The sequence below is a fragment of the Styela clava genome, chromosome 6, assembly GCF_964204865.1.
Source record: "Styela clava chromosome 6, kaStyClav1.hap1.2, whole genome shotgun sequence".
In the NCBI taxonomy this organism is placed as follows: Eukaryota; Metazoa; Chordata; class Ascidiacea; order Stolidobranchia; family Styelidae; genus Styela; species Styela clava.
This window is the reverse complement of record NC_135255.1, coordinates 13,689,659-13,716,337: the sequence shown is the minus strand read 5'-3', so window position 1 is coordinate 13,716,337 and position 26,679 is coordinate 13,689,659. Positions and strand designations below refer to the sequence as shown.

The 26,679-nt window shown below is 35.3% G+C and overlaps 3 protein-coding genes across 4 annotated transcripts; 1 reads left to right on the top strand and 2 right to left on the bottom strand.

Moving 5' to 3' along the window:
* Positions 1-1,820: 1,820 nt before the first annotated feature.
* On the bottom strand, positions 1,821-6,192 carry LOC120331614 (lysosomal acid glucosylceramidase-like). Its single transcript, XM_039398712.2, has 10 exons — positions 6,042-6,192; positions 5,344-5,544; positions 4,740-4,883; positions 4,387-4,520; positions 4,134-4,306; positions 3,657-3,804; positions 3,424-3,566; positions 2,855-3,026; positions 2,272-2,435; positions 1,821-2,075 (listed from the first exon to the last, which is right to left on the bottom strand). The coding sequence occupies exons 1-10, from the start codon at positions 6,139-6,141 to the stop codon at positions 1,844-1,846; spliced, it is 1,611 nt and encodes a 536-aa protein (XP_039254646.2). The 5' UTR covers positions 6,142-6,192; the 3' UTR covers positions 1,821-1,843.
* Positions 6,193-6,658: 466 nt separating this feature from the next.
* On the bottom strand, positions 6,659-12,694 carry LOC120331421 (beta-1,3-glucan-binding protein-like). The gene is made up of 9 exons (XM_039398497.2): positions 12,516-12,694; positions 12,025-12,248; positions 11,511-11,668; positions 9,688-9,792; positions 8,760-8,818; positions 8,386-8,503; positions 7,698-7,914; positions 7,451-7,590; positions 6,659-6,964 (listed from the first exon to the last, which is right to left on the bottom strand). Exons 1-9 carry the CDS (start codon positions 12,613-12,615, stop codon positions 6,883-6,885), a joined length of 1,203 nt encoding a protein of 400 aa, XP_039254431.2. The 5' UTR covers positions 12,616-12,694; the 3' UTR covers positions 6,659-6,882.
* A 1,531-nt stretch (positions 12,695-14,225) lies between these two features.
* On the top strand, positions 14,226-26,623 carry LOC120331014 (uncharacterized). Of its 2 annotated transcripts, none has more exons than XM_039398032.2 (17): positions 14,226-14,489; positions 15,210-15,346; positions 15,731-15,843; positions 16,508-16,642; positions 17,364-17,456; positions 18,235-18,407; positions 19,692-19,801; positions 20,181-20,230; positions 20,446-20,616; positions 21,267-21,356; positions 21,868-21,970; positions 22,569-22,618; positions 23,107-23,251; positions 24,086-24,134; positions 24,523-24,669; positions 25,295-25,404; positions 26,351-26,623. In XM_039398032.2, the coding sequence occupies exons 1-17, from the start codon at positions 14,365-14,367 to the stop codon at positions 26,434-26,436; spliced, it is 1,887 nt and encodes a 628-aa protein (XP_039253966.2). In that variant the 5' UTR covers positions 14,226-14,364; the 3' UTR covers positions 26,437-26,623. The 2 variants fall into 2 exon arrangements, with proteins under 2 accessions (XP_039253966.2, XP_039253965.2); XM_039398031.2 differs by having other exon boundaries at positions 18,232-18,407.
* The last annotated feature ends 56 nt before the right edge of the window (positions 26,624-26,679 follow it).

The following is a 26,679-nucleotide window of genomic DNA, read 5'->3' as shown; positions in this document are numbered from 1 at the left end:
GATTTGCGGATTCAATCCTTAGTTTGTATTAACGTCTCGTCTCAGATGATCACATAATAAGGAGTTTTTTTTTTACACTTTACGCACAGTTCCGGGGAAAAACCTTTTCCGAGGACCTTGTGGCACATGTCCAGTGGAATACTTGTAAGTAAGTGTAAGTGTTTATTTCGATTTTCCGTTACAACAAAACAAATAGGCAATACAGGGCAAAACAAACCAATGTACGGAAAATCATGAAAGTGGGCAAAATCTAAAAAAGATTTAAGACGTGCTGGTGCACGTGCCCACTTACCCCACACAGCAAACAACACATTGAAGTAAATTTAAAGGAAAAAAAAGAGAGACACGAAAAATAATCCGGGCGTAAATACTTGACTGTGGATGTGGAGTTTCAACATGGAGTGTAATTTCTACTATATCTGTACAAGGGACTAGCGTGAATTGTAGAACACAACAAACAAACAAGCGGTGCGCAATATGTGATAAAATTAATTTGATTACAAATGCACTCAACTAATAGTCTACCGTACCGGACGATAAACAACAATAATAAAAGCAGCGTAAAAGTAAACAACAACAAACCAAGTAAAATATGACAAGAGCATTCCACGCCCTGGCGTTCTAACTTTAGTTTTAATCAAAATTCATGTGCTTTGTATAAGTAGACTAGTCTTTTTTATAGAATCCATCATCAAATATCCGTTACATTTGACGTTTGACTGTTCGTGTTATTCCAGTACCGTATTCCCAGCTTCGTTCTCCATGATAAACTCCATGCAGGCAGCATGATCTGATGTGAACTGCGAGAGAGAGTTAGGCTATAATTCGCCGAAATATATTTTGCCGACATAATACCTATTATTTTCACATCCTAAATACCAACGCCATGATGAAGAAAACGATCGGCGATTTTAATATAATTTTCCTCCCCCCGCCCCTGCCCCTTTAGATTTTTCGCATTGTCTTATCTGTTTCGCCGGATAGTTAAAATACAGAATACTCGGATATATCCGTTATCTGGATATTAAAAATTATAGGTATCCGAACTAACCCTAATTGGTGTCTACTAAAGTCAGACAGTGGCCTGATGTCCCATGCCCGCGTGTCCGATGTCAGAATACTGCAACACCAGGTAACGTACCGTTATAGCATGTTAAACTGGGTTGTTTATGCTATACCGTATGTTCTGATTTTGTGCTTCGACACTACTAATAATAAGATGGAGCGGTACGGTTAGTCCTTTTAACCAAGCAAGCCTATGTACTCCTACCAAAATGAATAAGCCTGCCATGTCACCAATGGAATTTCATATTTATCTCGGGGGAGATGAAAGGCGATAAACCTGGATGAATAACCAACTGTAGGCTACCAGAAATACATAGAATTAATTGGCTGTATATGCATATGGCATTGGCGCTATTTTATATGTGTATGACGTTACCAACCATATCGCCTATATTAGCAAACCCAGCGTATAGCTCGTACAAGTCGCATTTATTATACACATCGTTTTAAAATGAGGGAAAAACAACTCAAAAGAGATAGGGCTGGCCTGAGCATCTACTAAACTTTTAATTGACAGCTGATCGTCGTCTTAACATCTTGACTGCCTAATATTACGAATCGATGCTCGAGGATACAAATCTTTTTTGGCGTTGAAATCTGGGCATGAAGATGACCGAGATAAATATGTAAATCCTATCCCCTCCGTTCACAACGATCTGTCGTAGCCAGGAAATGATACTTGTTTAACGTTTCTGAGTAGACTAAACAATATTTTACACTAAATAGATACAGTTTGGATGTAAATATGTACCTTTCCAAGTATTTTTTATTATTGAATTCATACATAAAGTGACCAAACATATGTTTTGATAGATCTTTTCTCCAAAACGTCTTCTACTTCTCCAGAAGCCGAGTCTCGAACTGTAATGATGATATCGTTCTCTGACTTGTTTAAAACGACTAACGATATTTGGTTAGTATTTGGATTCAAAAACGCAACATGTTTGACATTAAATGGAAGTTGATTCGCCAAGCTTTCAATCCTTACTGAGCCTTCGGGGACGAATTTGCTAAAATTAAAAATAATCAATTATGACGCAACTCAAAATACACAAGAAATGTCATATGGGGAAAATGTTTCAATTGCATAGGATTTGTTGTTATATTATTCATATATAGCGTATAGTTCGACTAATTTTCGCCAAGTTTCATGTTGAATATTGGAATATAAATTACAACGAAAATAAATATATATATATATACAACCTGAAATGACCCATGTGATAAAACATGGGCTGTTTGTAAAACTCGTAGGATTCTTTGTTGACGATGATTGGAGAATCAACGAAGTTTCTCACCCAGTTTGGTCCCCCTCTCATATCAAGAGCAATGTTCCAGTCCACCCAACCACTCACGTAGTTTGTTATATCCTGTAAATTTGTAATATTGTTTTGCGATGTCCTCATTCCCACATACTTTATTTGGCGCTCCACATATATAAACCTTGATTCTGATTGCAAATTCACACTTAAAATTATTATAGAGTCAGAAATCTTTTCAAAATATAAACGAGAATATCGGTCGGAGACCGAAGACTTATCGATCGAAACTGCGGTTTCGATTCATGACTCTATAGTGACACCACGTGTCCCATCCCTAATTAAGTAATAACTCGCTAATATATATACGACATAGGCTTCTGGTCCGGGATATGATGATTGCACATGCAAAATTTGGAGCAGATTCAACCACGCCTTCTTGAGATATCGCGTGCATCTAACAGACAAATACCTATCAACATACTTACCGATCTAAAGATCGATAAGTAATAATAGAAATATGAACTTGCCTCAATAATATCGTCACTGTAGCGTTCGCCACGTTCCCAACTGCCCATCACCACTCCTTTATTTGCTAAAGGATTTGCCCCTGCACATGCCTCCGATGCAAGCATAAATTTATCAGGAAACAATTCATGGGTTTCCGTTAGTCGTTGTGGTGGCACCATGAAATCCATATACCTGGGGATGAAAAAAAAGGAAAATTTCACTGCCATTTATTAATTAAACGTAAAGTGGTGTCGTGACAAATGAATTTTATATTGTTGGAATGATTATATATATACATACTGCTATATGCTATACTAGTTTCTCGAAAGAAGTTCCAAAGAATTATAAGTGAAAAACATATCACTAAAAGAGTTGCAAGCTACAACTAATGTGAAGTCACTAGTAATTAGTAACACGTGCTTCGAAATAAGTCAAGCTTGCCTATAACACGCAAGATAAAGTGGCTTCCACAACGCGAAAAATTGTTTGCGAGGTCTATTCTTCCGAAAATCGGTCGATCAAGATAGAATTCTTTTAATTCAAATAAAACTGTATTTATTAAATACAGATATTTATAAACTAAGTTTACCAATGAATTGCTATTCCGTCAACATAGTCGTTCACGACTGAATCATTCAGGACAACCTTTGGCCATTCCGGTAACAACAATCTTTGATCATCCATTATCATCAGTGTTACGTCGCCGTGACCTCGGTTTTCTAGTGTTGGACCCTACTCAATAAAATGGGAGAAATTGTATGTCAGTATTTTCTTTTATAGTTTTATTAACAGTATACAAAAGAATACGAACTAATTTATTACCAAATCTAGTTTTATGAAGTCTCTCTGCTGAATATCACTGAATCCCATGCACTGAAATGGAAAATTCTGAATATTCCCAGCACTTGGTTCATTTTGCGCTGTTAATCCCCAGATGTCTACACCGTTCTTTGTATATTCTTCTATAAATCTATATAATACATAAAATCAAGACAGAACGTGTTCGATGAATCTATTACATAATTACAGAAAGAAGTTATTGTAGCGATTTCAATTACTGTACACTTGAAATATAATAATAAACACGTGGATCGAAATGTTAGTTTTTCATAAATAGGATCTATTAGTTTGAAAGAAGTGTAAGCTTATCCCCATTCTCGACTGACTAAAATGAACAATACCTGGTACTCCTGAAGTATGCGCACTAAAATGTCGCACAACCTGAACCCTAACCTGGTACACAACCTGAGTTCAGGTTGTGCGCCATCTCGGTGCGCATACTTCAGGAGGTCCCAATACCTTGCAAAATACAGAGCCCAAGTGTGATAGTATGGTCCACCTGGTTCCCCTTTCAAACTTCCCTTTCCGATAAGGTCATTGTTTGTTTTCATCCAAGCGGGTGCTGTCCAAGGGCTGGCATAAAAAGACATCTTTCTTTTATTCATTGCCACGGCCTTCTTTATGTATGGTATCTTCGAAGATGTAAAGAAACGAAAGATTTTCAACAGCAGTCGATTATAAATTTAACATCAACTTATTTAAATGAAATTACTTTGTAAACAAAATCTTCACTTGCTAACGAAAAATTTGTTAGGGCGAAATCATTCTCGAAATCATTGTACGTGTATCCTCGAGTTGAAAAATCACAACTTGCTATAGGAATTCGACCCATGTTATATTCGATACCTGGAAAAGTTGAAGTGACCTTGTTACAGAAATGTTATAATACCAAGAGATAATACATAAAATTATGAAAACTGACATTTATAATTGAAATCAACAAGCAATACACGTTTTTTAAACCGTTCAAAATGATTTATATACATATACTGTTTGCGAGCTTTTGAATTCTAACCACACAAAAGGATCGTAGCCTATGGTGTACATAAATATCAATAAACTTACCCTCTGGTGAAAAATATGACCTCAATAAATTCTCTTGAGCCTGTTGAGGTAAGCTTGCAATATTTATTCCAGCAGCATCCGTGAATGCACCGCCGAAGCCTTTAATTGTCTGCAACCGTTTACCAGAATTGACTGTTATTGTAGCTGAATGAAACAATAACATACATATTTACACAAAAAGGGATAAAACCAGGATAAAACTCTTCATAAAACACAAACGCCGAATGTTCTGCGGCTGGAAAAGAGCACTTGATTAATTGTTGTTGTTCGGGGTCTTGTTGAATGAATTGAAATATTCTCACAATGCAAAATTTTAGTTATTTAACATTTTAGCGAAACAATTGAAATTTCAAGTTTTCGCATAGCTTGTTAATAACAGTTCTTAACATAAACTGTCGGATTACGATTTTATGCTAGATGAGAAAAAATTTAGGTGTTCATACGGGCTACACTAAAGGGCCTGTCGGGTCAGTTGTGGCCCGCGGGTCGCTTGTTGCACATCCCTGGTTAAGTCATTTGACCTTGTGTCCACATTTGTGTGCATCTCTCATATATATAGACTATGTTAGGAAATGAACAATTCAAATAATATTTAATTCCTTACCTACATCACTTTGCGATAGAGAGCGAAATTGATTCGATGTCTCGTTGAAACGAAGTCCACTCTGACTCGATGTATAAATAATTATATATCCTTCAGGATATGAATCTGGAAGCGGATCGAGTGTATCGCAATATGTTGAGTTACATACACAAACCATACGATCTTGATCAAAATATTTCGGCTCACATGTTCGACGTTGTTCTAAAAGCAAGCGAAGGCAATTCGGCGTAAGCAATGACTTAAGCAGATAACATTGCCACTCTCGTGGGCTATTCTTGATTTTAAGACCTTTCATTATGATGCTCAGACTGAACCTCTAAACTATTTCTCGGAATGTTGGAAATTATCGAAAAAATTGGGTTTCCAGCTTGTGAATTTCCCATTTAAAAATAAATATTCCAAAATATTAATTTTTGTGTACGGTTACTTCCAGTGTACCTTCAATGCTATTTTCATTCTATTGCTGGCGATGCCAATGAAGAGAGCTTCAGGTGATTATCGCCAACCACATTCATCTAAATTTGGGGTTGGCATGGTTTAAATTTCTTCTTTGACTTATTGTAGAAAATATATATATGCTTCCGATAAAACGAATGATATGACTTGTCATAAATAGCCTACGTGACTTTCCCCACCGAAATATGTATCGAACATTATTTCACAAATATTCAAAAAAATTACCATACAAAATAACATACGTGGAATAGATGAAGGCATCAACAATACAAGCAGCAACGAAACAACTCCTGCAATCACAATGCTGCTCAATATTAAGCTATATCCCACGACTGACTTCATTCTTCGCTTCTATTATCGTTGAACTCCACACTAAAATATCGTCTTCCTATCACGTACTCATCATGTTTTAATTTTTATCGCTATGTGTAATGAAACATTACGGATAAGTTGCATAATTTCTGTCAATTATTAATCGAAATTATCCACTAAATATTGTTTGATTTATTTCATCATGGTTGATTATAGACTAAATGAGGATTATTGACTGACACTGTTCATAGAATGATGATATATATACTTCCGCCTTAACGAATCATGGAAGCCCAACACAAGGTTTACGAATAAGAATGCACTCCCCGAGTCTCCGTACATACATTTTCAACGGTTCTAAAATAGACATTTTATGTACCTTTCGCTTCAGTGTCTAATACAACTTCTCAAGTTTTCTAGTTGACTGATTCTTTTATTGGATATCAGAAATCCAGATATCAAATATCCAGAAATCATTAAGACTAATTGTAATGCTGCACTGGAAACTTTTAACAACAAAAATATGAAAAAAAATTGAATGCTGTATTTACTTATAATTTATTACCATTTATATACATTTGTAAATATGTATAATCGGGAAAAAGTTTCTGAGGTAATTTACAACAACATTTGTTGATTTCCAAGATTACAGTGAAATGAAGTTGAGACGTCCGAAACAGCGTAGTCTTCGATCCCCGACTAGTGTGTTGTTGTTGACATTTACATCAATTATTACTTACAAATGAATTATCTGGTGGAGCGACTTCATATTTATTTAGCCCAAACTTTAATACTTCTGACTTGCATAGCAGCGTTCTCACCATTGTCAACGTCTGGCTGCCATGATGGATACCTATAGTAAAAGAAAAACAAATTTAATAGGGGCGATACATTTTGATTTAACTTTAATAGACAAATTAATTTTTTTTTTAGTTTTTACTAAACATCAAGCTTTTGACAATTACTACACTTATATATATACTCGTCACGATCACGATGAGCCAAAAATATTGGAATTCTCGATATTCACTATACGGGAAACCAGAAAAAATATTGTGCATTTGAGACCTAAAGATAGATTCCGAAAAATTTCTTTTTTATCTCAATTGTCTCTGACTTTTTCGATGACATTCGCGTAGAGGAATTGGTCCCGCGAACTATCGCTGTTTCATATCTATTTAACTCACTTCTTTCTAACTTTTCTACATCTCTGTTTTTTTTTATTAATTAATAACTAACAACTGAATACTCCCACGCTTCATTGTTTCCGGGTAGGAAAATTACATTCATTGAGGCTCTTCAACATTTTGGTATTATTGGGAATGACTTAATTACTCACCATTCGTCTTTTTTCAACCAAAAATCTTTCATTGCCGTTGGTGAATCATTTTTCCATGGCTTTTCGCGAGGTGCATTTATCCAAGAATCTGGGAAAAATCCATTGGTGCCGCCGACAGCCACATTTATGAGAATATAGAACTAGAAATAATTGTTGAAAATACTGAATAAACCATAATTAAACAATCTAAACAAACGAGCAATAACTGAATGTTTTATTATCATGTTAAATTACTTCCAAAACTTACTTCTTGATCAAATGGTGTCATTTTGTTGTTAGAATTCGCCCATGGATTATCGATACCCGGTGCTTCTTTTTCAAATTCACCATAATCGAAAAATCCTCCAGGTCCCGGATCAACTCTTCGCAGCAATTTACCATCCACAAACAAATCTATATATTCTGCTGTCCAATCAACAACCCATGTGTGAAAGGCCGATGCGTACGTTCCCGAAGCCGGATGACTGTGCCAGATATATATTATTGTAGTATATAAATGAAATGGAATTAATGATTCAGCTCATATTTTCTCTATATTTTTTAATTTTGCTCGTCTTTACATAACGTTAAGAAAACTTGGAATAAAATATCACGAAGATGAGAAGATTCAATTAAACTCTGTAAGCTCTTTGATGTATAATTTAGGTGCAAATTTATAACGCAACCAGATTCGAATTTCGAACATTAATTAAATTATTGGACGCCATTGAGTACGAAAAGAAGAAAGAAGCTAATGTGGAATGCTTAAACTGTGTGTCTATAGATTAGGATTTCGTCTAATAAAGAACGATAAATCGAAAATTTATTCTAAGTGATTCAAGAGTCTTGCTGCACGCTAAAATATATTTCTGTAACGTTTCGTTTAGAAGGATGAGTAGTTAGTCCCACAGAAACCGAATCATTATCGAAAATTTATATTCCTGCTTATGACAGACCTTTCGATTGTTGTCTTTGGATATCCGTTCAGTGGAAAGTAAGGTCCCCAATGTAGAGTCATACCCATATTGTCACGACCTTTAGAAACGCCTTCAGCATCTGTGAGATTTATATTTCCTAAAAAACAAAGAATGATGACAAAATTAGAATCATTAGTGTAACATAAGTGTGAAATGAACGCCCGTTATGTACCTCATGATATGTATCTTTCATTCGGATTATCATGTGACGTGTATTTCCAAGTAAGAGAAAATGCAACCCCTGTTTGAATGACTAAATATTAACGAACAATAATATCAAAATAGTGAGATGGCAATCGAATAAATTGAAAAACGTATTTGGGATTATAACGTAAAAGCTTGGACTCACTCACCTCTTGATTCTATAATGTCTATCTCTCCAGATGCTGGCCATCCTCCGTACCTATTGTCTCTGTTAAAGTAAATTCAAATTTGACATCAGGTCGTTCCAAAGCAACAGGCCTCATTTTTAATTTGGTTAACTCGTTATAGGGTTTATTAAAATTACATAATGATATTGTGTGTTACTTTACTATATTTCTATTTAGAAAACCTTTCTTGAGTTCTAGAATGTTTTTTAATTATGGTCCGCAATTTATGCACCGATATAGAGGGTATTTGTTTTTATGTATTCATAACTCTCTTGTATTTATTTATTTAGACTTAGATTAGTGTGGATATAGATAAAACATTTCAACGTTGAATTGCATGCCTATTGACTTTTGGCAATGAAAACGTGAGTGGTTAGGTAATTGCATTATTCATACAAGGTTGAACTTTATGAAAAACAGTCAATAACTACGCGAATATATAGGGCCAACGTCAATTGGAAAATTTCATTTCAAATTGAAGTGTGAATTTTGATTTTCTACTTATCATGCCAGTAGTCCTCAAAAATTGAGGATATACAATTATATATATTCATAGTTTAACCTCCATATTTTCCATCGAGACTGTGAAGTGGGGGAAAAAAATTACTACAGCACCAAATCCTGAGCCATTACTGCTCCAGCTCCAAATCCAAAGTTGATGCACCTTTGGTGACAAATTCAAGATTTCTAATATCTGCCAGTGTGACGTTGATACTTGGGTCATATTTTAAAACCCATCTCAGTCTCGCATTGAGCGTCTACAGGCATACGTCTCAAGCATGCTCATATGACCATCGATTTTGTAATGGTTGTCGAAGTAGATATAAAGACTTTCAAAAAGTTCAAAGTTCAAACACGAGCACTCTCCTCAAGTGTTAAAATAACATATATAAATGTTTTAAATTCTCACCTGGGTAACATCCATATCGCAGGCCACAACCAGTCCCCACTAGGCATCTTAGCCACAACTTCAATTCGTCCGTATTGGATCGCAAATGAATTCACAGAACGTATTCTGAATATGAAATGTCTATTACGCTACTGAATATATAAGATTCGTGCGATTGCAAGTAAAATGACATTTTGAGTAAAAAAATGCACATATCAATCGCGCCCATATATGAGAACAAATGAATTTGACTAATTTAACACGCTATTATTCCGTGTCAATACTCCCGCATATTATTAGCGCTTTAATGCATGGCGGGTCAAATTCAAAACATCTCTTTTGGGTCACGTGTTGTTTTTTATATTGGTCCACTTGGTTATGCTATTGAGTAACGTAGATTCTTTGCATCTGGAACGCATTCTCTCTATTGTGCAATAAACGGAGGAGATAATAGGAGATAATTCGTAATAGTGGGGGTATTAGCAAGGAAGAGGCCTAGCTTAGCAGTTTTTAACTATTTCTTCAGCATTTCGAAATATTTAGGTGGTAATGCGTGTGACAAATTTGGCACATCATGCATTTGGGGGAATAAAATTTTAAGTGCTCAGGCTGTGTTTTCTTGATTCACTGGCGTGAAGGTTTTCATATGTTCAGTAATTGAGTATTTTTAGTTCGGAATACCGTTTATATAAGTATTTATTTAGATATTAGTATTTAATTACTCGGTTATTCTCAAATCCAGCCATCAAAAAAATCTGGGTTGTTTCCTGTAGCCCTTGGCAATTAGTTTCGACATTTTGATAAGTAAAATTTTTAAACCCCATTTGACTTCTAAGCCAGTAGACTAGCTGCTAAATTGTCACCTGCGAGGTTAAACCAAGGTTTAGTAGTTGGTTGTTGTTAGTTTTTTAATATTATTAAGTCATTTTGGTTATGACATGATAGTTTGAACGCAAATTAAAATGTACTTGAATACTGAAATAAGTGCATAGGCGTGAAGAAACACTGTTTTTAGATTTAGATCTCGGTACCTATTAATTATTGTCAATTCATGGCTTTTTTTACAATAGAGTACAACTCTTGTAATCCGCTTCCAATAAAAGATTTCCGCACTGAAATCTCTACATGTCAGTACATAGTGCCAAGTTAGGACTTTGCCGTGGTCGACCAAGTATTGATAGTGATCTCCCATCAACACCAAAAAAAGCTGCAAGTAGTATTCTTCCACCAATGGATGCGCGTTTCGATGAAGAAGGGCATTGGTGATAGAATCCATTGCAGAAAGAGGGGATGTCCGATGAAAAGCAACATGAACTGTGCAAAATGTGGTGTATATCTTTGCATGAGACAATCTCAAAACTGTTTTGGGGGAATTTCATCGATAGCATTCACTTGAATAAATTCTTTTTAATTTCTAATATATATTCAAATTGTTCAGATTTGCTAATTTTAGATTATTTTCGATCAACATATTGCTGAAAATATAATTTCAAACAATTTGAATCTGATTTGGACATCTCAGGCTAGACAAAATATACAAAAGTGGTTACTAAAAGTCATAATTGTTTATTTTCATACTTTATACTCGTTTTGCCTGTAATTGCTTCCTAAAAAAAGCTATAGTGACGTTCTTCCGTGAATGCATGGAGGGTCAAATATGGCACATGCGAAATTTATCCCACCCCATGGGGTAGATAGCGAACAAAAAACGAGGTTGCTTTATTGAATTTCACACCCCATGCTATCACTAGTAATCATCAAAATACGTGACATCAGAGGGTTAGACGTCGTCGCGGATCATGTATCGTCCAATCAGAATTTGAAAAATGTATTCTATATTTTACCTGGCTGATTGTACAGGGTTGATGTAGTTATCTGGAGTTCCGGTACGTTGACAACCCCAAAATGCATTTCCAGTGCAGAAATCGGCAGGACTTCCTCCCCATAGATCAAGAACGCCAGACGACAAAAACGATTCTCCGTAGTGATCTGCGGTCAGTGTCTAAACATTTTTGTTTGTATTGAAGGTTGCAATAGTGTCTACGATCTGTCTATATCTATAGAACCTAAATCTACAGAGAATCGAAAATATAATAAAAAAATGAGTCGAATGAATTTGTAAAAACAATAGTAGTGAATATTAGAACAATGTCAGAATTGAAAAATATTTAAAACTTCAAAGTAAATAAAAAATAAAGAGCAGTCTTATGAATGTAATACTTTCGCCCTAAATTACTATGACAATGGATGTTCAGTTCGATTTATACATTTGTTTTCTACGTTACGACTGAATTACAGCGAACCGTTACGAAATCTATTCAAAATACGACAAGTATGGTCGTTGTTTGAAAATTTTACCGGTTTGATGAAGAGCGTGTTGTCACGGACGTAACTGTTTGTCCTATTGTTGGTGTAAAATTGAAATTCCCAGTTTCCTCCTCCAGACATTGTGATTTCGTGTTGCCATCTTTGCAAGTCGAATGTATCAAAGTTTTCTTCAAATACGAGACCATTGCATGGCGATACCTTCATGTCACACGTTGCGTCGCAAGGATAAGCAGAGCATGACGGAGGAGCCGCAACTAAAATAAAGTCAGTTTATAACTAACTAGAACAATTGGCGGTACAGTATGACAGAAGAAAATCGCACGCTACTTTTCGTGGAATTATCGTTCGGAAGTATCTGAGATAATTCTTCAAATATGTGAGCAAATCTCAAAAATATAAATGTATTCGAGATTTCGAATACCACGCCGGTAAGGGCTTGCATATTACTACATTTAAAAGCGAGCGCTAACACTCACGACACATCAAATGTTTACATTATAATAAAAATACAAATAACATACGTGTATCCGATTCAGGCACCAGCACGACGATGATGGTTATTAAAATCGCTGTTAGTAGAATAGCACATATTGTCAGACTGTAGACAACGCTAGACTGCATTACTCAAGGTTGGGATAGCTTAGCAACTAAAACTGTGTATTCGTCAAACGCCAGGTGCGAAATGTGCATTTTGAGCTGCCTCGTGCCCTTTAAATTCTATCAAAATCATATAACGTTAAAGTTAATCATTGAACAATCATAAAATTTCATTCTTGCCTGTCACGGTGCAGTCGGAAGTTGTTATCTCTCTTTCTCTCTTCATCTATCGGTATCGAGAGCCAAAACACTTAAAGCATAAGTTCATTCAAAGTTTATTGCACAATTTTGATTTGCACAGGGAGCTTTGACGTCACCATCCCGTTCCATGGCAACAATATGGGTCTTTAGGGGGTAATTAAGTATAAGACAACATTTGCACATAACCAACGCCTCCTTCGATAAATATCAAATAGATCTTCATCTGATATGCTGTCAATTACATCATAATTCATAATATTCGATCGCATTGTCCTTTTGTTTTAGCAATTGAAAATGAAAAAGTCAGTTTTTTGCAAAACAACTGGTTTTTGAATAAAGCCGGGTTCGGGAAATAGTGGACTGTTTCAATTACAAAATCATACTAAATTTATTACGTCACTTTCCCACCTATAAAATATAAAAATGCTAGCGTTATCGAGCAGTCATGACCAAAGTGGCTGTTATAGTTACTTTGGTCATGACTAAGCAGAATCTAAAGCAAACAAATGTACCTTCTTTTAACACTGGAATATTTATATTTGAATTGACCTGTCAAACTTGTTCGGTAAATAGTATATGTGCATTCTGAAAATTAATGGAAAGTTACCAGATTTATATGCTGTTGCATTAATGTGCTGTCAATTATTTATATGTTCAATAGATTCACGCGATGTCGTGGTTTGTTGTTGATAATATCAGCTGCAAACCGTCATAATGAGACCCTTGATTTTACTATAGCCTACCATTATTGCATGCTTTATTTATGCTCTGTTTGTAAAGCATGTGAATTTTGAAACTCTAATGTACTCGCGTAACGACGAATTTAATTAAAATAAAAAGATGTTCAACCGTAACACTAAGAATAATTTCCATGGGATTTCTTTTTAGTCGAGAATAGTGTTTTGAATTGTGAAAATATTTTAGTACCATTTAAATGTTTTAAATAAGTAACCGAAGCAGTGATTTCTCTATACCTTCCTATACGGGGTGAACACTCTCACTAAAAATCCAAATCCACCCTTTTATTTTGAGATGTAACACCACACATTAGTTTCTAGCTTAAATATATTTGTGTCTGAAAATCCATAAAGTGGTTTATATACCAGTGTAGATGGTCAGTCAAATACATAATTTATTTTTATAGGTCAAGTTACAAATAGTTTTATCGATAATAGTAAAATATTTACCAGCCCCCAAATTTCACCCCTTCCTAATTTGAAAAGCTTGGGAGCTTTCTGAACGGGGCAATGTGCAAAAAATGCTATTACAATACATTGTACAGGTAGGTGGTTTACCAAATGATAATTGATAACATTTTTTTCTAATTGTCCTCGGCTGATCTCGGAATTCATAATATCCTACATACGGTATGTCGACTCCAACGAATTAACACGGAGTCGACTTCGATCGCTACATCACGTGACGCGTTAAATTGGCGGGATAGTTTTCGGATGTTTTTCCAGCGATTCCTGCTGGTTGTTATATTGTAGAGTTAGCGTTAGGCAGTTGGGTGTCTGTATTTTGTTTTAATGCTTACGAATCGTATAAATATCACGAAAATATATTTCAAGTATGTTTTACACTCATGATCTTCTCGTTGGGCCAAGTGGAAGGTTTTCACTGATATGGAGGGCAGCCATGAAAAAGGAGAAAATCAAGAAAAAAAAGCTGGATGCTCTTGACGTTTATGAAACATGGTTGGTTTTCAAAGCAATTTCTGTGGTGTCTAGGGATCAATGATATCAGTTTATTTTATTTCTTGGACGATAGCTATTTTAGTATTTACCGGTACCTAGTAGCCTAGTTTCATTTAGTCAGCTAGACTACCGGTAATAATGTGGGTCCTACCAGGTAGGCCTACCGGTACTGACTGCGTGCTAGACTACTGGTAGGCTACATCGGTACAGTAACTTTACCGCACATCGCCAGAATATTAGTATAAAGATACCGTAATGCTGTACAGGCAGTCAATACAGCAATAGTCTGGTCAACTGTGTTACATTTTCAACGTCACTAAACCATACTGCTTTATTGTGGTAGACAAGTCTATACCATAAGGTAACAAACCGATAGTCTACCATAACACATCAGTCAGTCAGTACTGGGAAGCTGGATTAAAATTAAAAAACTGAAAAGACATATCTGCACTTTTTCGTTACAATACAATTATTCTGACCAGCCATGCCTCAATTATTTCCTATTGTAAGCAACACAAATTGCGTCATATAGCCTTAAATCACAACATACAAAATTTCTGGAATTGTCCCGTAGAGTCGCTTGGAATATCCCATTATGAGTTTTGTATCCTGGCAATATTACTATCAACCACCTCACTATCAGTGTCAATCTTTCTAGTTGCTTGTTCTATTATTTTAGTGTTTCTGTCGTTTATGTTCAAAATCTATCTCTTATTTCAGCAAAGATCTAATAAAGTACATCAAACCGTCTGCTGATCCTAGAATGGGGCATATCAAGGGATTCTCACTCCGATTATCTGCTCAACTTGTTCACGGTGTCATTGTGTGCTTTAATTTGAAAGTGGCCTATTTCTTGAGTAAGTTTAAGTGGTACTTTTGGGAGGTTTTTTGCTTTTATTTGAATGACTCACAACCATCATTAGTCCAGCTTGTATTCAACCTAGGTGGGAAAATTTATATTTACTTTTTTTATTATGACGAAGGGTGTAGCCAGAAATTTTCAAAGGGGTCCTTCCTCTTGCCAAGATTGGCCGAACCAAAAAAGCGGGTTTTCAAAAGTCTCAAGAGAAATTGCTGTGTATAATATTTTTTCACACTTTGAATCGGGATGGGGGTTGAACGAGCATGATATATAAGTATGACAAGCATGTTAATAATAAGTTCATAATATTATTATACGACCATAATAATATTATTCATAATATTAATTATATTGAATTTTCATGTATTATGTTGTTCAGATGAGGTCAGATCATCATGGAAATCTGCAGCCACAAAAAGATATCTTATGCATGAACTTTGTACGGAACTTGCTGAATCCAAGAGAGGTCAGATATCTAAGCAAAAGGAACAGGTGATTTATTTTAAAACGAGAAAAAAATAAAATCAGATTAGAGATTAAAGCTACAATAACCAAACCCTAAATGCAGATTTCCTAACGCCTATACAACACTTTTTGTCAAATTATCAAGGCAGGTAGATATTGGTTAGTAGCCCGTCGGTAGATTTGATGTGACCCAGCATAAAGTTTTGTTAAAAGTACACAATACATCATCAGAGATGAAAATTCAGTTGTTTATTATACTTTTTAAAATCGTCCATGGTACTTATATTTCTAACATTTTATAGGATTGTTGGCAGATACATTAAACAATCATTTGCCATACTGTGGATGAGGTACTACTGGCTGTCAATCCACTAGTCTACTATACTAATTTTATTCTGATATTGAGCATTCAATCAGTAGGAGTACAAATGATGTTTGGATCCAGTATTGAGTTTGGTGCATCTCTCCTCTAGTGATAGGCTCATCATGTGACCCATATGTACACTGTTATATGAATAAACCTGTCTATACTCTTAGACTTAGAGCATCTGCCTGAGTGCATCTGATGAGTGTTTTATCCATACCCAACACACTATTGTCGAGTTGAGTGCTGGGGACTTCTGTTTGAACAATGAAATAGGTCCTCTGTTCGTTCCACCTTTTTGAAAGATATGTATCATTATATTTCCAGAATTTCCAACTTGACATAAACTTTGATGAAGATCCGATGTTTGGGAAGATATTTTCTGATAACTTTGAAGATTTTCCGGCGATCAAACCTCCTCATACAACCACTGAGGAATCTACATCATCATCTTCATCTGAGGTTCTCAACTTTCTAATTGAAAATAACTTTTAAGCGGTGCATTTACTAAGCATTTGAAGCGTTAGACTCGACTGTATTGGCATCACAGATTTCACATCTCCGATTCAAATTTCATAATCATTACCCCACCTCACCCAGGGCGTAATAAATTGGGTCGGGGCAATGCTGAAGCGGGAAAGATATGATCCTTTTTTCCAAATATATAGTAGCTCGTTTCATATCATTAATACTGTATAATGCCTTGTTCAGGCAGCAAAAGGCGGGTTGTAGATGCCATATAAAAAAAATTAAATTTCCAATTGGCATTCGCTTACCAGTCAAGTCAAGTTTATTTTTTCCAACCAGTAAAATCAACAACAATCGAACACAAATTACGAGGTAATGATAAATACACAGTTTTACTGTGGAAGGGAAGTCGTGGGGAACCGAAGCTGGTTATTGAGCAGCGACACCCGAGGTTCAAATATCTAATTTGAGAAAAGTTGAAATTTTAGAGTTCGGAATCTACTGTCTTTTACGCTGACTTTACTCTCACTCCTTACTTCACTTCTTTTTAACGCCATTTAAACGCCGTGAGAGCACTGGCAAGCAATGATTTGTTGTAAATAAAGTTACAGTTTTTGTTTCTTTCGTTTTTTTGACATATTTCTATTCCGAGCAAATTGTATCTATACCATTGTAAAATTTCTGTATGTGTAACTCTACCTCTATGCATTACCAGGGTGACAAAAAACGTCGCAAGATTGATAGACATGTTGTTGCCGATATCAGTCAAATAACTCTACCAGAAGGAGTATCTACAACCATGGAAACCGTAAGTGGTGTTATGGATTGCATTTGGATAATACATCTACCTGTGGATATTTCAGACTAACTTGAGTTGGATTTCTTCTATAACATGTATTGTTATTTGTGTTGAGTTTTTGATACTGAAAACCGCTTCGGTCAACTGTTCATGGTGCAATCTTCGTACCATGGTGTTTTTTAATTATTGACTGTTTCTTTACATTAATTGCAATTGTTTGAAATTCTGTCTTATACATTTTAATTTGGATGAATCTTTTTTGTAAAAAAATCAGCATATAAAAACAGTAAGTATAAAAATTATAGTTTATCACTTTTAAGATTTTTTACTTGGCATTGATTATGAAGTTGAATATTTGAACTAAACATTTTGCTTAGTCATGAACGTGGTTATGTGGGCCCTATTAAATCATGTTTTACAAAATTCAGAAGTGTGTGTTTGATTTAAATTATTCCTGTCCTTTTTCAATATTTATTTGTATGTTCTTCTGCCCTTTGAATTTAATATATGCTATGGAAATTAAAACAGCAGGTATTCAGGCTGGAATTCTTCATTGCTAATTGGTCGAAAGTAAACGGCATATAAAGAATAAATGTTGTTGTCATGAGATAATCAAATACTACAGCGCATGATATTTAATTCTTAATTTTGCTTTCCGAATATAATTCAAAGACAGACCTTCATATGGTATTCAGTATAATTCTTTTAAGATTTAGCTGGAACCGCATTGGCCGTATTGGTCATTCAACCTTCACATATTTAAGCATTGCTCTCTTGTTTACAGCAGCGAGGTGATGATCTCCTGATTCAGGGAGAAGTAGGACAGTTTCATGTTGATGATTTGCATGAATTCGCAAACATTCCATCCATGTTTGATGGTCCATCAATTTCTAAAGAACCAAGTTGGACTGTACAACAAAATGTCACAACACCATCTGGTGCTATGTTACCTGGAACACCGTGAGTATAAGACTGTGGCATATAGTTTTGATACGAGGTGGACATTATGGATCCTTACTAAATTGTTGTTAGTGAAATACAGTGTTTCTTCCCAACTAAATGGAACAGCAGGTTTCAAAGTTCATGTACTTAAGTTGCTAAAAGGCTGTTAACTTGCACCCAATACCCAAATTTTGCCCCTATACCCATATACTATTGTTACTTATCGATCTTAAGATCGGTAAGTATGTTGATAGGTATTTGTCTGTCTGTCTGTTAGATGCACGCGATATCTCATGAAAGCGAGATTTGAATCTGCTCCAAATTTTGCATGTGCATTCATCATAGCTCGGACCAGAAGCCTATCGATTTTGGATGAATTATGTCGTATAATTAGCGAGTTATCAATTAATTAGTGACGGGACACGCGGTGTCACTATAGAATCAGAATGAATGAATGGGGGATCCTCTAACTTTCGGTCGATAAGTCTTTGGTCTCCGACCGATATTCTTGTTTATGACCTTTAGTGTTTCATTTCTAGTACGAATTTCAGAGAGATTTAGTATGAATGAAATTTTCAAATTATTGATTTTGAAAACATGGTATTAAATTAAAAAATTTCCATGGAGCATTTTCGCCGATTTCTTCAAGGAGCCACTTACTCCAATACCGACTTTTCTGTGTTATTTAAATGTACTGATTAATGAGCGATCTCACTGGTATCGATTGGTTTTCTGTTCTCTATGTTTTTAATAATCATTGTAGAAATATTTAAATTTTGTAAAGCATACTAGAACACCTTTCTTCAAACTTTTTTCATCACAAACCACTTGACCACGGCCAGGAACCCTCAGGAACTGAAATGAAAATAAAGTAAAAAAATGAAAAATAATAAAATTGACAATACCTTCAATGAGACCGAGGTGCTTGCATATTCTCACACAAGAGATAAAATTTTGACTCTATTTCGGTGATGGTGGGTCACAGTACTGGTTTCTAATTCGATTAATATTCTATTTCAACATGAGTAAGTGTCAGAAAAGATACTTTATTACCTGTGATAATTTTCATGAAACATACCGCATCCTCATTGTGCCATTTAGTGCCCCATTTGGGGTGTCGGGATCCCAAATTTGAAGGTCCCTTTATTTGCAACAGTCTGGATCCTCATCTCCAACTGTAGCGATAGCCGCATCAGAAATGGTGCACGAATACTAGATGTGCAGTGGGAGCATACAGCACAGGAAGTACACAGTAACATGTAAATGCGCTAGCTAATTTCTAAAATCTCCATGTCTCATCAGTATAATGCCACCACAAATAAGAAGAAGCAGCAGAAGGCAAACCGATGTTGATGAATCTATACTGGCTGTTCCAATACAAGATATCACAGTTGTTGGACAAGAACAAGAAGGTAGGTGGACTGGGGGAATTATGCTTCATTTGGGGGAGGGTAATTCAAATTAGGCAATTGTTTGACTCGCATCCTGTGTTTATATATTAACCTGTAAGTTCATTTTCATGGCAAAATGTTTATTTGTTCAGTTTAGTCACTTTCTAAATTTTACTATGTTGATTGATCTGTTCCTTTCCTTCTTATATCTTTACTCAATTTTTTGATTATTTAATGGTTTATTTTTTTGCTTTTTGATTTACAGGTATTATTTTTATCAACATGACATATCAAAAGTTTTTGTAATTTGATGATTTATATTTTGGGATCGTGCATTTGTTCTGTAAAATCATCGTTTTTTATTTGCACTAATTTCAACAATTTCTGTTTTTTTTTCTAGAATTTCAGCTTCCTCCACCAGAAGCAGGTGCATCAGCGCAAAATTTATCGGTATAATTCTCTTTCTTTTTATCAACATCTATTAAACTTTTTTTATATTTATCATGATAATTGCGTACCAATTTTAATGTGGTGCTCACTAAGTTTTTCTCATCTACACTCTTCTGTAGTCTAATTAGAGTAGAAGTTAAGCTCTGGACCTGACTTAATTAATCTTCTTCTTCCATGTCAACATAGAATCAACATTAATCTTTTTTGATAATTAGGAAGTTCAACCGCCATCTCTTGTACTGGACCCTATTGATGAAGGTTTTCTTCTGTCCAAGAAACGTAAAAAGAGAAAATTAATCATAGACAAGAGGATTGGACTGACTGGAGCCGAAATCAGGCAACAATTCAGAACAAAATTGAACACGATTGAAGATGATTATGTGAGGGTAGGGTTTGCATATAACTATTCTAATGTCAGTATTGGAAAGTGTTGTCAATCAATTAAATACTGATCCGGCCTAAAAGACTAGATAGCTTCTTGAAAGAGCTCACAATTGCAAATGAGCAAGTAGAAAATAGTACCCAAAGTCAATACTAAAAACAGCTATTTCATAAGCAAAATAGTTTTCTTGATTGGATATGATTTTATATATATTTATGTATACGGTATATATTCCCTGAACGCTGATAAAAATACGTAATTATATATTAAACGCAGTCTGCTGTTGCATATGGGTGTATATAAAGTTTAGGCCTATTATTACTTTCACACGCACACCGATTTTGCCGCCATGGTTTTGCGTTTGTTTCAATCTAGCAATCAGTGTAGTTTTTCATGGCTTTGTTTTTCTTTAAAGCTTTCATGGCTTCATGAGTATGACTATCCCACATTATCTTTTCATGAGGTTGTAGGTATGGGTCATTATCAACGTAATTGTTAAAAGTACAACAGCCCGAAAGTTTAATACTATTGTGTATTTTGTTTGTTCAAGTTTGGCCCAAGCCTCATTTAATTGTGTTTTTGTGTGCGTGCTGGTGGGCAGGCACATGAGATACTTCTCATACGCCATATTATTATGTTACTTTAATCATGTAGGAACAACTGGCAGAGCCGCTGTACATAGTACCTGCAAGCGTGTTGTTTTCTACACCAGTACTACAATGTAGTGGGATAGATCATCAAAGGGTATGTTTATGTTTTGGTTTTTATTCCCAAGCCTCGAGCCTTGTCTTGGGCACAGGACTTTTGAATAGTAATATGTGGTACAGTCAGACTACTCCATTCATCCTTTCCACAATCACAGATATCAGCTAAGGCCTCATCAATACCGATGTGAATTGCTCCAGTGGTTGAACAGGAAATTGCTGATTTCAGGCGTCATGTTAGTCATTGCCTTAATTTGTTAAATGGCTAAAGCCTTGCACAGAATATGCAATTTTTGTTTTTACACATTAAAAGTGAAATTGTTCGAGGTCCAGAAAAATTTGTCTGTGGGCCGTATATGGCCCGCTGGCCGCAATTTGCCCACCACCGTTCTAGAATCATAATCTTCATGAAAAAGTTGCAAGATATGTGAGCACTCCTTTTTTTCATATTTTCCACATAAATTTCCAATTCTATTTGGAAAGCCTGGTATTTCTCATAATATCGATTACATTAATATAATTTTTGTTTTAATTTCATGCTTCATGTTTAGCCTGTGCAAGAAAGGGATTCGACAACATCTATTGAACCTGACATTCAAGATTTATTCAATGAATCAATTCAAGCAATAAGAAGGGATATTCATTTGCCACAAGGTTCCCTACATACATGTATTACATATGTTACATATACATATTTAATCAAAGTTGAAATCAAAAATTTTTTTCAACATAGTGCTCTACAAGAATTAAACATCATGGCTTCTGAATACTCATTTTTAGGACCGTAATGCAATCATGATAAATAACATGCAACATATTCTTTTTATGGATATAAGTTATGTTGAAAATAACGTCATGATGACCCCATTTGTTACATTGTGCTTCTTATTATTATATTATATAAACGTTAGCCTATCTGTTGGACTATCTCTTGTAAATAAACCTTTTTTATTCATAGATTTTCATAATGTGATTGAGTAACCAAGTCTATTATCTGTAACTGGCCAATTCAGAGTAGTTGCCCCTGAAGTAGAAGATTGGAATTGTTATCAAAGTTTTCATTGATAACATGTATGACACTGTGCTTTTATTATGAATATGAGAATTTAGAAATGTTTTTACTTCATTGATAAAAGTGTTAATTTCGGACTGAATATTGTGCAGCAGTTGTAAAGTTGAACAGGTTATCATAACTTTTGAGTGTGATTATTTTAGCAAGACAATGGTTTAATAAGGTAATGTTTGTTTTAAGATCCAGAGATTGAAGCAGATATTAGTGCAGCAAGATCAAAAGATTCGATGGTATATGAATGTGAAATTAATTTTTTACTGCTTATGTCAAATATACAATTTGCTATCTGTATAGGGAAAAAACTTTTGAATTTTTGGATTCTAAATGAAGTAGTTCACAACCCGAAAAGTGGAGTTATTCGCAACCCGTAAAGTTATTCGCTTGTGACATCATGAAGAAAAAATGAGTAGTGCAAGCTGTTTCATTTCCTTATTTTAAATTGAGAAGGAGAATCGAAAGGCATGTTTGGTTTTATCACACAACAAGTTAAATTCAAGTATTTTAGTGTAAGCCTGAGTATTATTTATTCACGACATCATTTATCATTCAATATTGATGAATCGGCACTCCAGAAGCGTGTATACCAATATGGAGGTAACTAATTTTGTTCGCCTACTTTACATCAAATTTTACTTTCATCCAACCCTAACCTGGTACACACACTACAGGAGTATCGATGAATCTAATGCTAGTATACAGTCTTATTCTATTGTTTCAGCTTGATGAATCATCCATGGCTCCTGTGAGAGATGCATCAAGGTTAAGTGAACTAGAACCAGTACCCGAACTTGATCCATCATTTGAAGGACCTGCTACAAGAAGAGGATCAACAAGAAATAAGAGCATGCTCGATATTCCCGAAGGTTTGAAAATAAAATGTATTATCCATTATATTAATGTGCAGAAGAATTGCTGGACTTCTTGCGCCGCAGGGTGGTTTATGTGAATGCTGGTCAATCACAGCTCCCTCCTCCGTCAAGTCCATGCTTCCGAAAACAAAATAACTTGCTAACTAATCCCATACCCACATAATTTGGAAAACGAATGAAATGCTGTGGTGCCATATCATTAAGACATCCTATCGAATTGTAAATCCGATTCTACAATAAATAGTGTTCTCTGTTGGATTTCATGCATATGATTAGAACAGAGGTCTCCAACTCAAAACATGTCGCGGGACACTTTTTGAAATTTATTGACCACGCGGGCCGCAAACCAAGAAACGAGAATATCGGTCAGAGACCGAACTTATCGATACTTATCGAACTCGCTAATTATACGACATAATTCATCCAAAATCAATAGGCTTCTGGTCCGACATATGATCAATGCACATGCAAAATCTGGAGCAGATTCAATCTCGCTTTCGTGAGATATCGCGTGCATCTAACAGACAAACAGACAAATACCTATCAACATACTTACCGATTAAAATCGATGAGTAATTAGGTACAAAAATTACAGCAACCGAGACATGAAACATATTCATTTACTTGTGCTGGATATTTGGTTTCGAAATCAGGTAATTAGAGTCATAATCACCTTTGAGAAAGTAATTTGAGAAGATTTAACCAGATTTATATTGATTTATGTGAAACAAAGTAAAGAGAAACATAAATGAAGGGGAATATTTTGTGAGCGAGTGAGACTCTATTTGAATGTCGTAACAAATATTAATATCAAATTATTTGTTATAGATGGTACTAGCAAGGATCATTCTTCACTAAGAGAAGATATATTTGACATGTGAGTTGTTCTGAATATTTTTAGTTCAAAACTCAAGACATTGTAGAAAATTTAGCTCCCACGACCTTTCAATGTTTTATTTGTATAGGTTGATTAAATACATATGAGATTCTATGGAAATCGTTTTCTGTAGTTTAGTCTTTGTAATAGACCAATTACTGGTACTCGAACCTGGGCTGAAGAGCTGGTTAGAAACAAGAGCGTGATGCTTGAATATATGGACATGAAGTAGTACGGTCATGCATTTTGTCACAGTAGCTAAAAAGTTTTTAGCATATGTGATGCATTCTGAGAGTAATGTTTAGTGTCTTGCTTCCTGTGTACAAGCAAATAATTGACAAAAAAAAATATAATACATTTCAATGTTTTTATATGTTCACAACAATAGGGACTTGTTGCCACCAGTACCAGAGCAACCTAGTAGCATAGATATGCCAGATGTGGTTACAGAACCTTCTTTTCAAGAACCATTGCAACTGATCGACGATGATATGCAACTGGGGATGGATCAGTTTCAAGAGGCTTCTGTGCTTGAGTATGTTTTTCACCAGTTTTTACCAAGCTATAAACTCGGCTTGATTTAGAATAAATGAATATTTAGAATGTCGATGTGCATCTTTGAAATGCCTATTTGTGTGTGGGAATATTATAAAATCTTTTCACCAAATAAAAAATTTAGTCGCAAGTATTTTTTAGATTGTGGACTACCTTTCAAAGCAAAACAAGATATAACAGTGAAACTGAATAAAAATTCTATAATTGAGCGACTTTGACACTAAAAAATCGGTCTGTTTTTGTCCTTCCAAATGGAGCAGTGCACGTAATGCAATCATGCAAAAAAACGACAGACGTTTGACACTAAACACATCTGACAAATTTTCATTTATTTGGTATGGCCCATACAATTGACTGTGCTGTGATTCTCCCATTTTTATATTTTCCTTTGTTGTAATTCTATATCGTTCAACCATCCTGCTGGCAACTATCAGCACTGTCAAGTCAAAAAGTAGGAAGAACTCGCAGTTAATCAAACTATATTTCGATACCAATTATTTTTGCATGGGCATCTGAATACTCCTTGTGTAGGGTTTCAATATATGTCATAATACAAATAGAAAACAGCATAATAATCAGGTTTACAACTTGTTAAATTGCTTCAGAAAAGTGAAAGCATTGTGGGAAGAATACGATCATGTTACATTCTCAATGCTTGCTCCAGCAAGATCAACTTCGAGATCTGAAGCTGCTAGAAGGTTTTATGGACTGCTCGGTAAGTGATTGTAGTTGGTTTTAAAGTATGAACCAATGTTAACATATACGGTTTTTCCTGGCAAATAAGTTTACCCGGTGACTAAGACGAGCCCCGCTTTTATGCCTGAAAAAATGGGTTTTTGCACATAACCTCCCAATAAGACGGGCAGTAAAATCGCATCAAAATCGGAATCTCAAATCAGGTGAACGTACGTACATTTGAACCCATGTGTATATCCGCGGGTTCAATCTATATCCAGGTGCTAAAACCCATGGGTTAGGGTTAGTATGGGTTCAAATATCCGTAAAACAAAAAAATTTCCATAGGTGAAATAGTATGCAGGTGCAATTGTCATGGGTTCAAATGTAATGGAACCCTCAAATTACTATGCAACGGCTTCTGATCATTCCCCGCGTTTGCACATTCGTTAAAATATCCCATAATGACGTTTTCTTGTAGCGTGATATTCAGTTCATGACAGCTACGGGAATGCAAACTATTTTAATCTAATTGTGCCCAAGGTAAGGTATCGGTAATAGCCCGTCACTCGTGATGCACACACAAATGCGGTAACTTCAAATATGATAATCACAGCGTTGAAATTCCAGATTCACAGCGCGAGAACGTAGATTGATTTAAATATACCTTGTCGGGAAGTTATGGGGATGCTATCGCCCAAGGTATTCTATGGTCCGAATTGAATAATACGCCGACCCGAAAAAATGAAAATTATCATACTCGCCCAATAAGACGGCACCTCCAAAATCAGGCCAATTTGGGTCTAGAATTCGCCGGGAAATACGGTAGGTTATTTAGTTGTATTAAGTGCATAAAGAGAGGGTGTGTTATATAATGATAAGAGCACATATCCTGTGAAATAGTTTATTTTGCATCGTAAGTGGCAGAATTAGAAACAGATCTAGTTAGCTAGAGGTATATACGTTAAACAGAGGTTTATTTTCAGCATGTGCAAAGGCTAGGTCCGTTGTAATAAAGCAGAAAGAAATTTATGGAGAAATTAAGATAGAGCAGCGGCCACTCGTGGTGTGAGATTGATGGAAGCATAGAAGTTTATAACGACAAAAATTTTGCTTAGTTCTTGTGCGTTTTTGAGAGAGTTCAATAATGTTCACTCCTTTTATTCAAAAGTTTTTATAAATTTCTGTTCATTGTTTTTAAAATATTTTTATCATTGCCATTTTAACATTTTTAAATAAACGAACGTCCTTGTTCGGCAGCACTGTTGTATGTTTTTGAGACATTTTCATCCTCGTGACTAATAAAATACACAGA

What these genes read in the sequence shown, in the direction of transcription:
- LOC120331421 (XM_039398497.2), bottom strand. Translation starts at nt 12,615, where the DNA reads ATGCAGTCTAGCGTTGTCTACAGTCTGACAATATGTGCTATTCTACTA. An exon ending in ACACGCTCTTCATCAAACCG is followed by an intron (nt 11,669 to 12,024) that starts GTAAAATTTTCA and finishes AAAAATGTTTAG; the next exon opens with ACACTGACCGCAGATCACTA. An exon ending in TGACACCATTTGATCAAGAA is followed by an intron (nt 7,591 to 7,697) that starts GTAAGTTTTGGA and finishes AATTATTTCTAG; the next exon opens with TTCTATATTCTCATAAATGT.
- LOC120331014 (XM_039398031.2), top strand. Translation starts at nt 14,365, where the DNA reads ATGTTTTACACTCATGATCTTCTCGTTGGGCCAAGTGGAAGGTTTTCA. An exon ending in GCTATGTTACCTGGAACACC is followed by an intron (nt 18,408 to 19,691) that starts GTGAGTATAAGA and finishes ATGTCTCATCAG; the next exon opens with TATAATGCCACCACAAATAA. An exon ending in CAAGATCAAAAGATTCGATG is followed by an intron (nt 22,619 to 23,106) that starts GTATATGAATGT and finishes CTATTGTTTCAG; the next exon opens with CTTGATGAATCATCCATGGC.
- LOC120331614 (XM_039398712.2), bottom strand. Translation starts at nt 6,141, where the DNA reads ATGAAGTCAGTCGTGGGATATAGCTTAATATTGAGCAGCATTGTGATT. An exon ending in ACTTCATAAAACTAGATTTG is followed by an intron (nt 3,567 to 3,656) that starts GTAATAAATTAG and finishes TTTATTGAGTAG; the next exon opens with GGTCCAACACTAGAAAACCG. An exon ending in ACAGTGACGATATTATTGAG is followed by an intron (nt 2,436 to 2,854) that starts GCAAGTTCATAT and finishes ACAAATTTACAG; the next exon opens with GATATAACAAACTACGTGAG.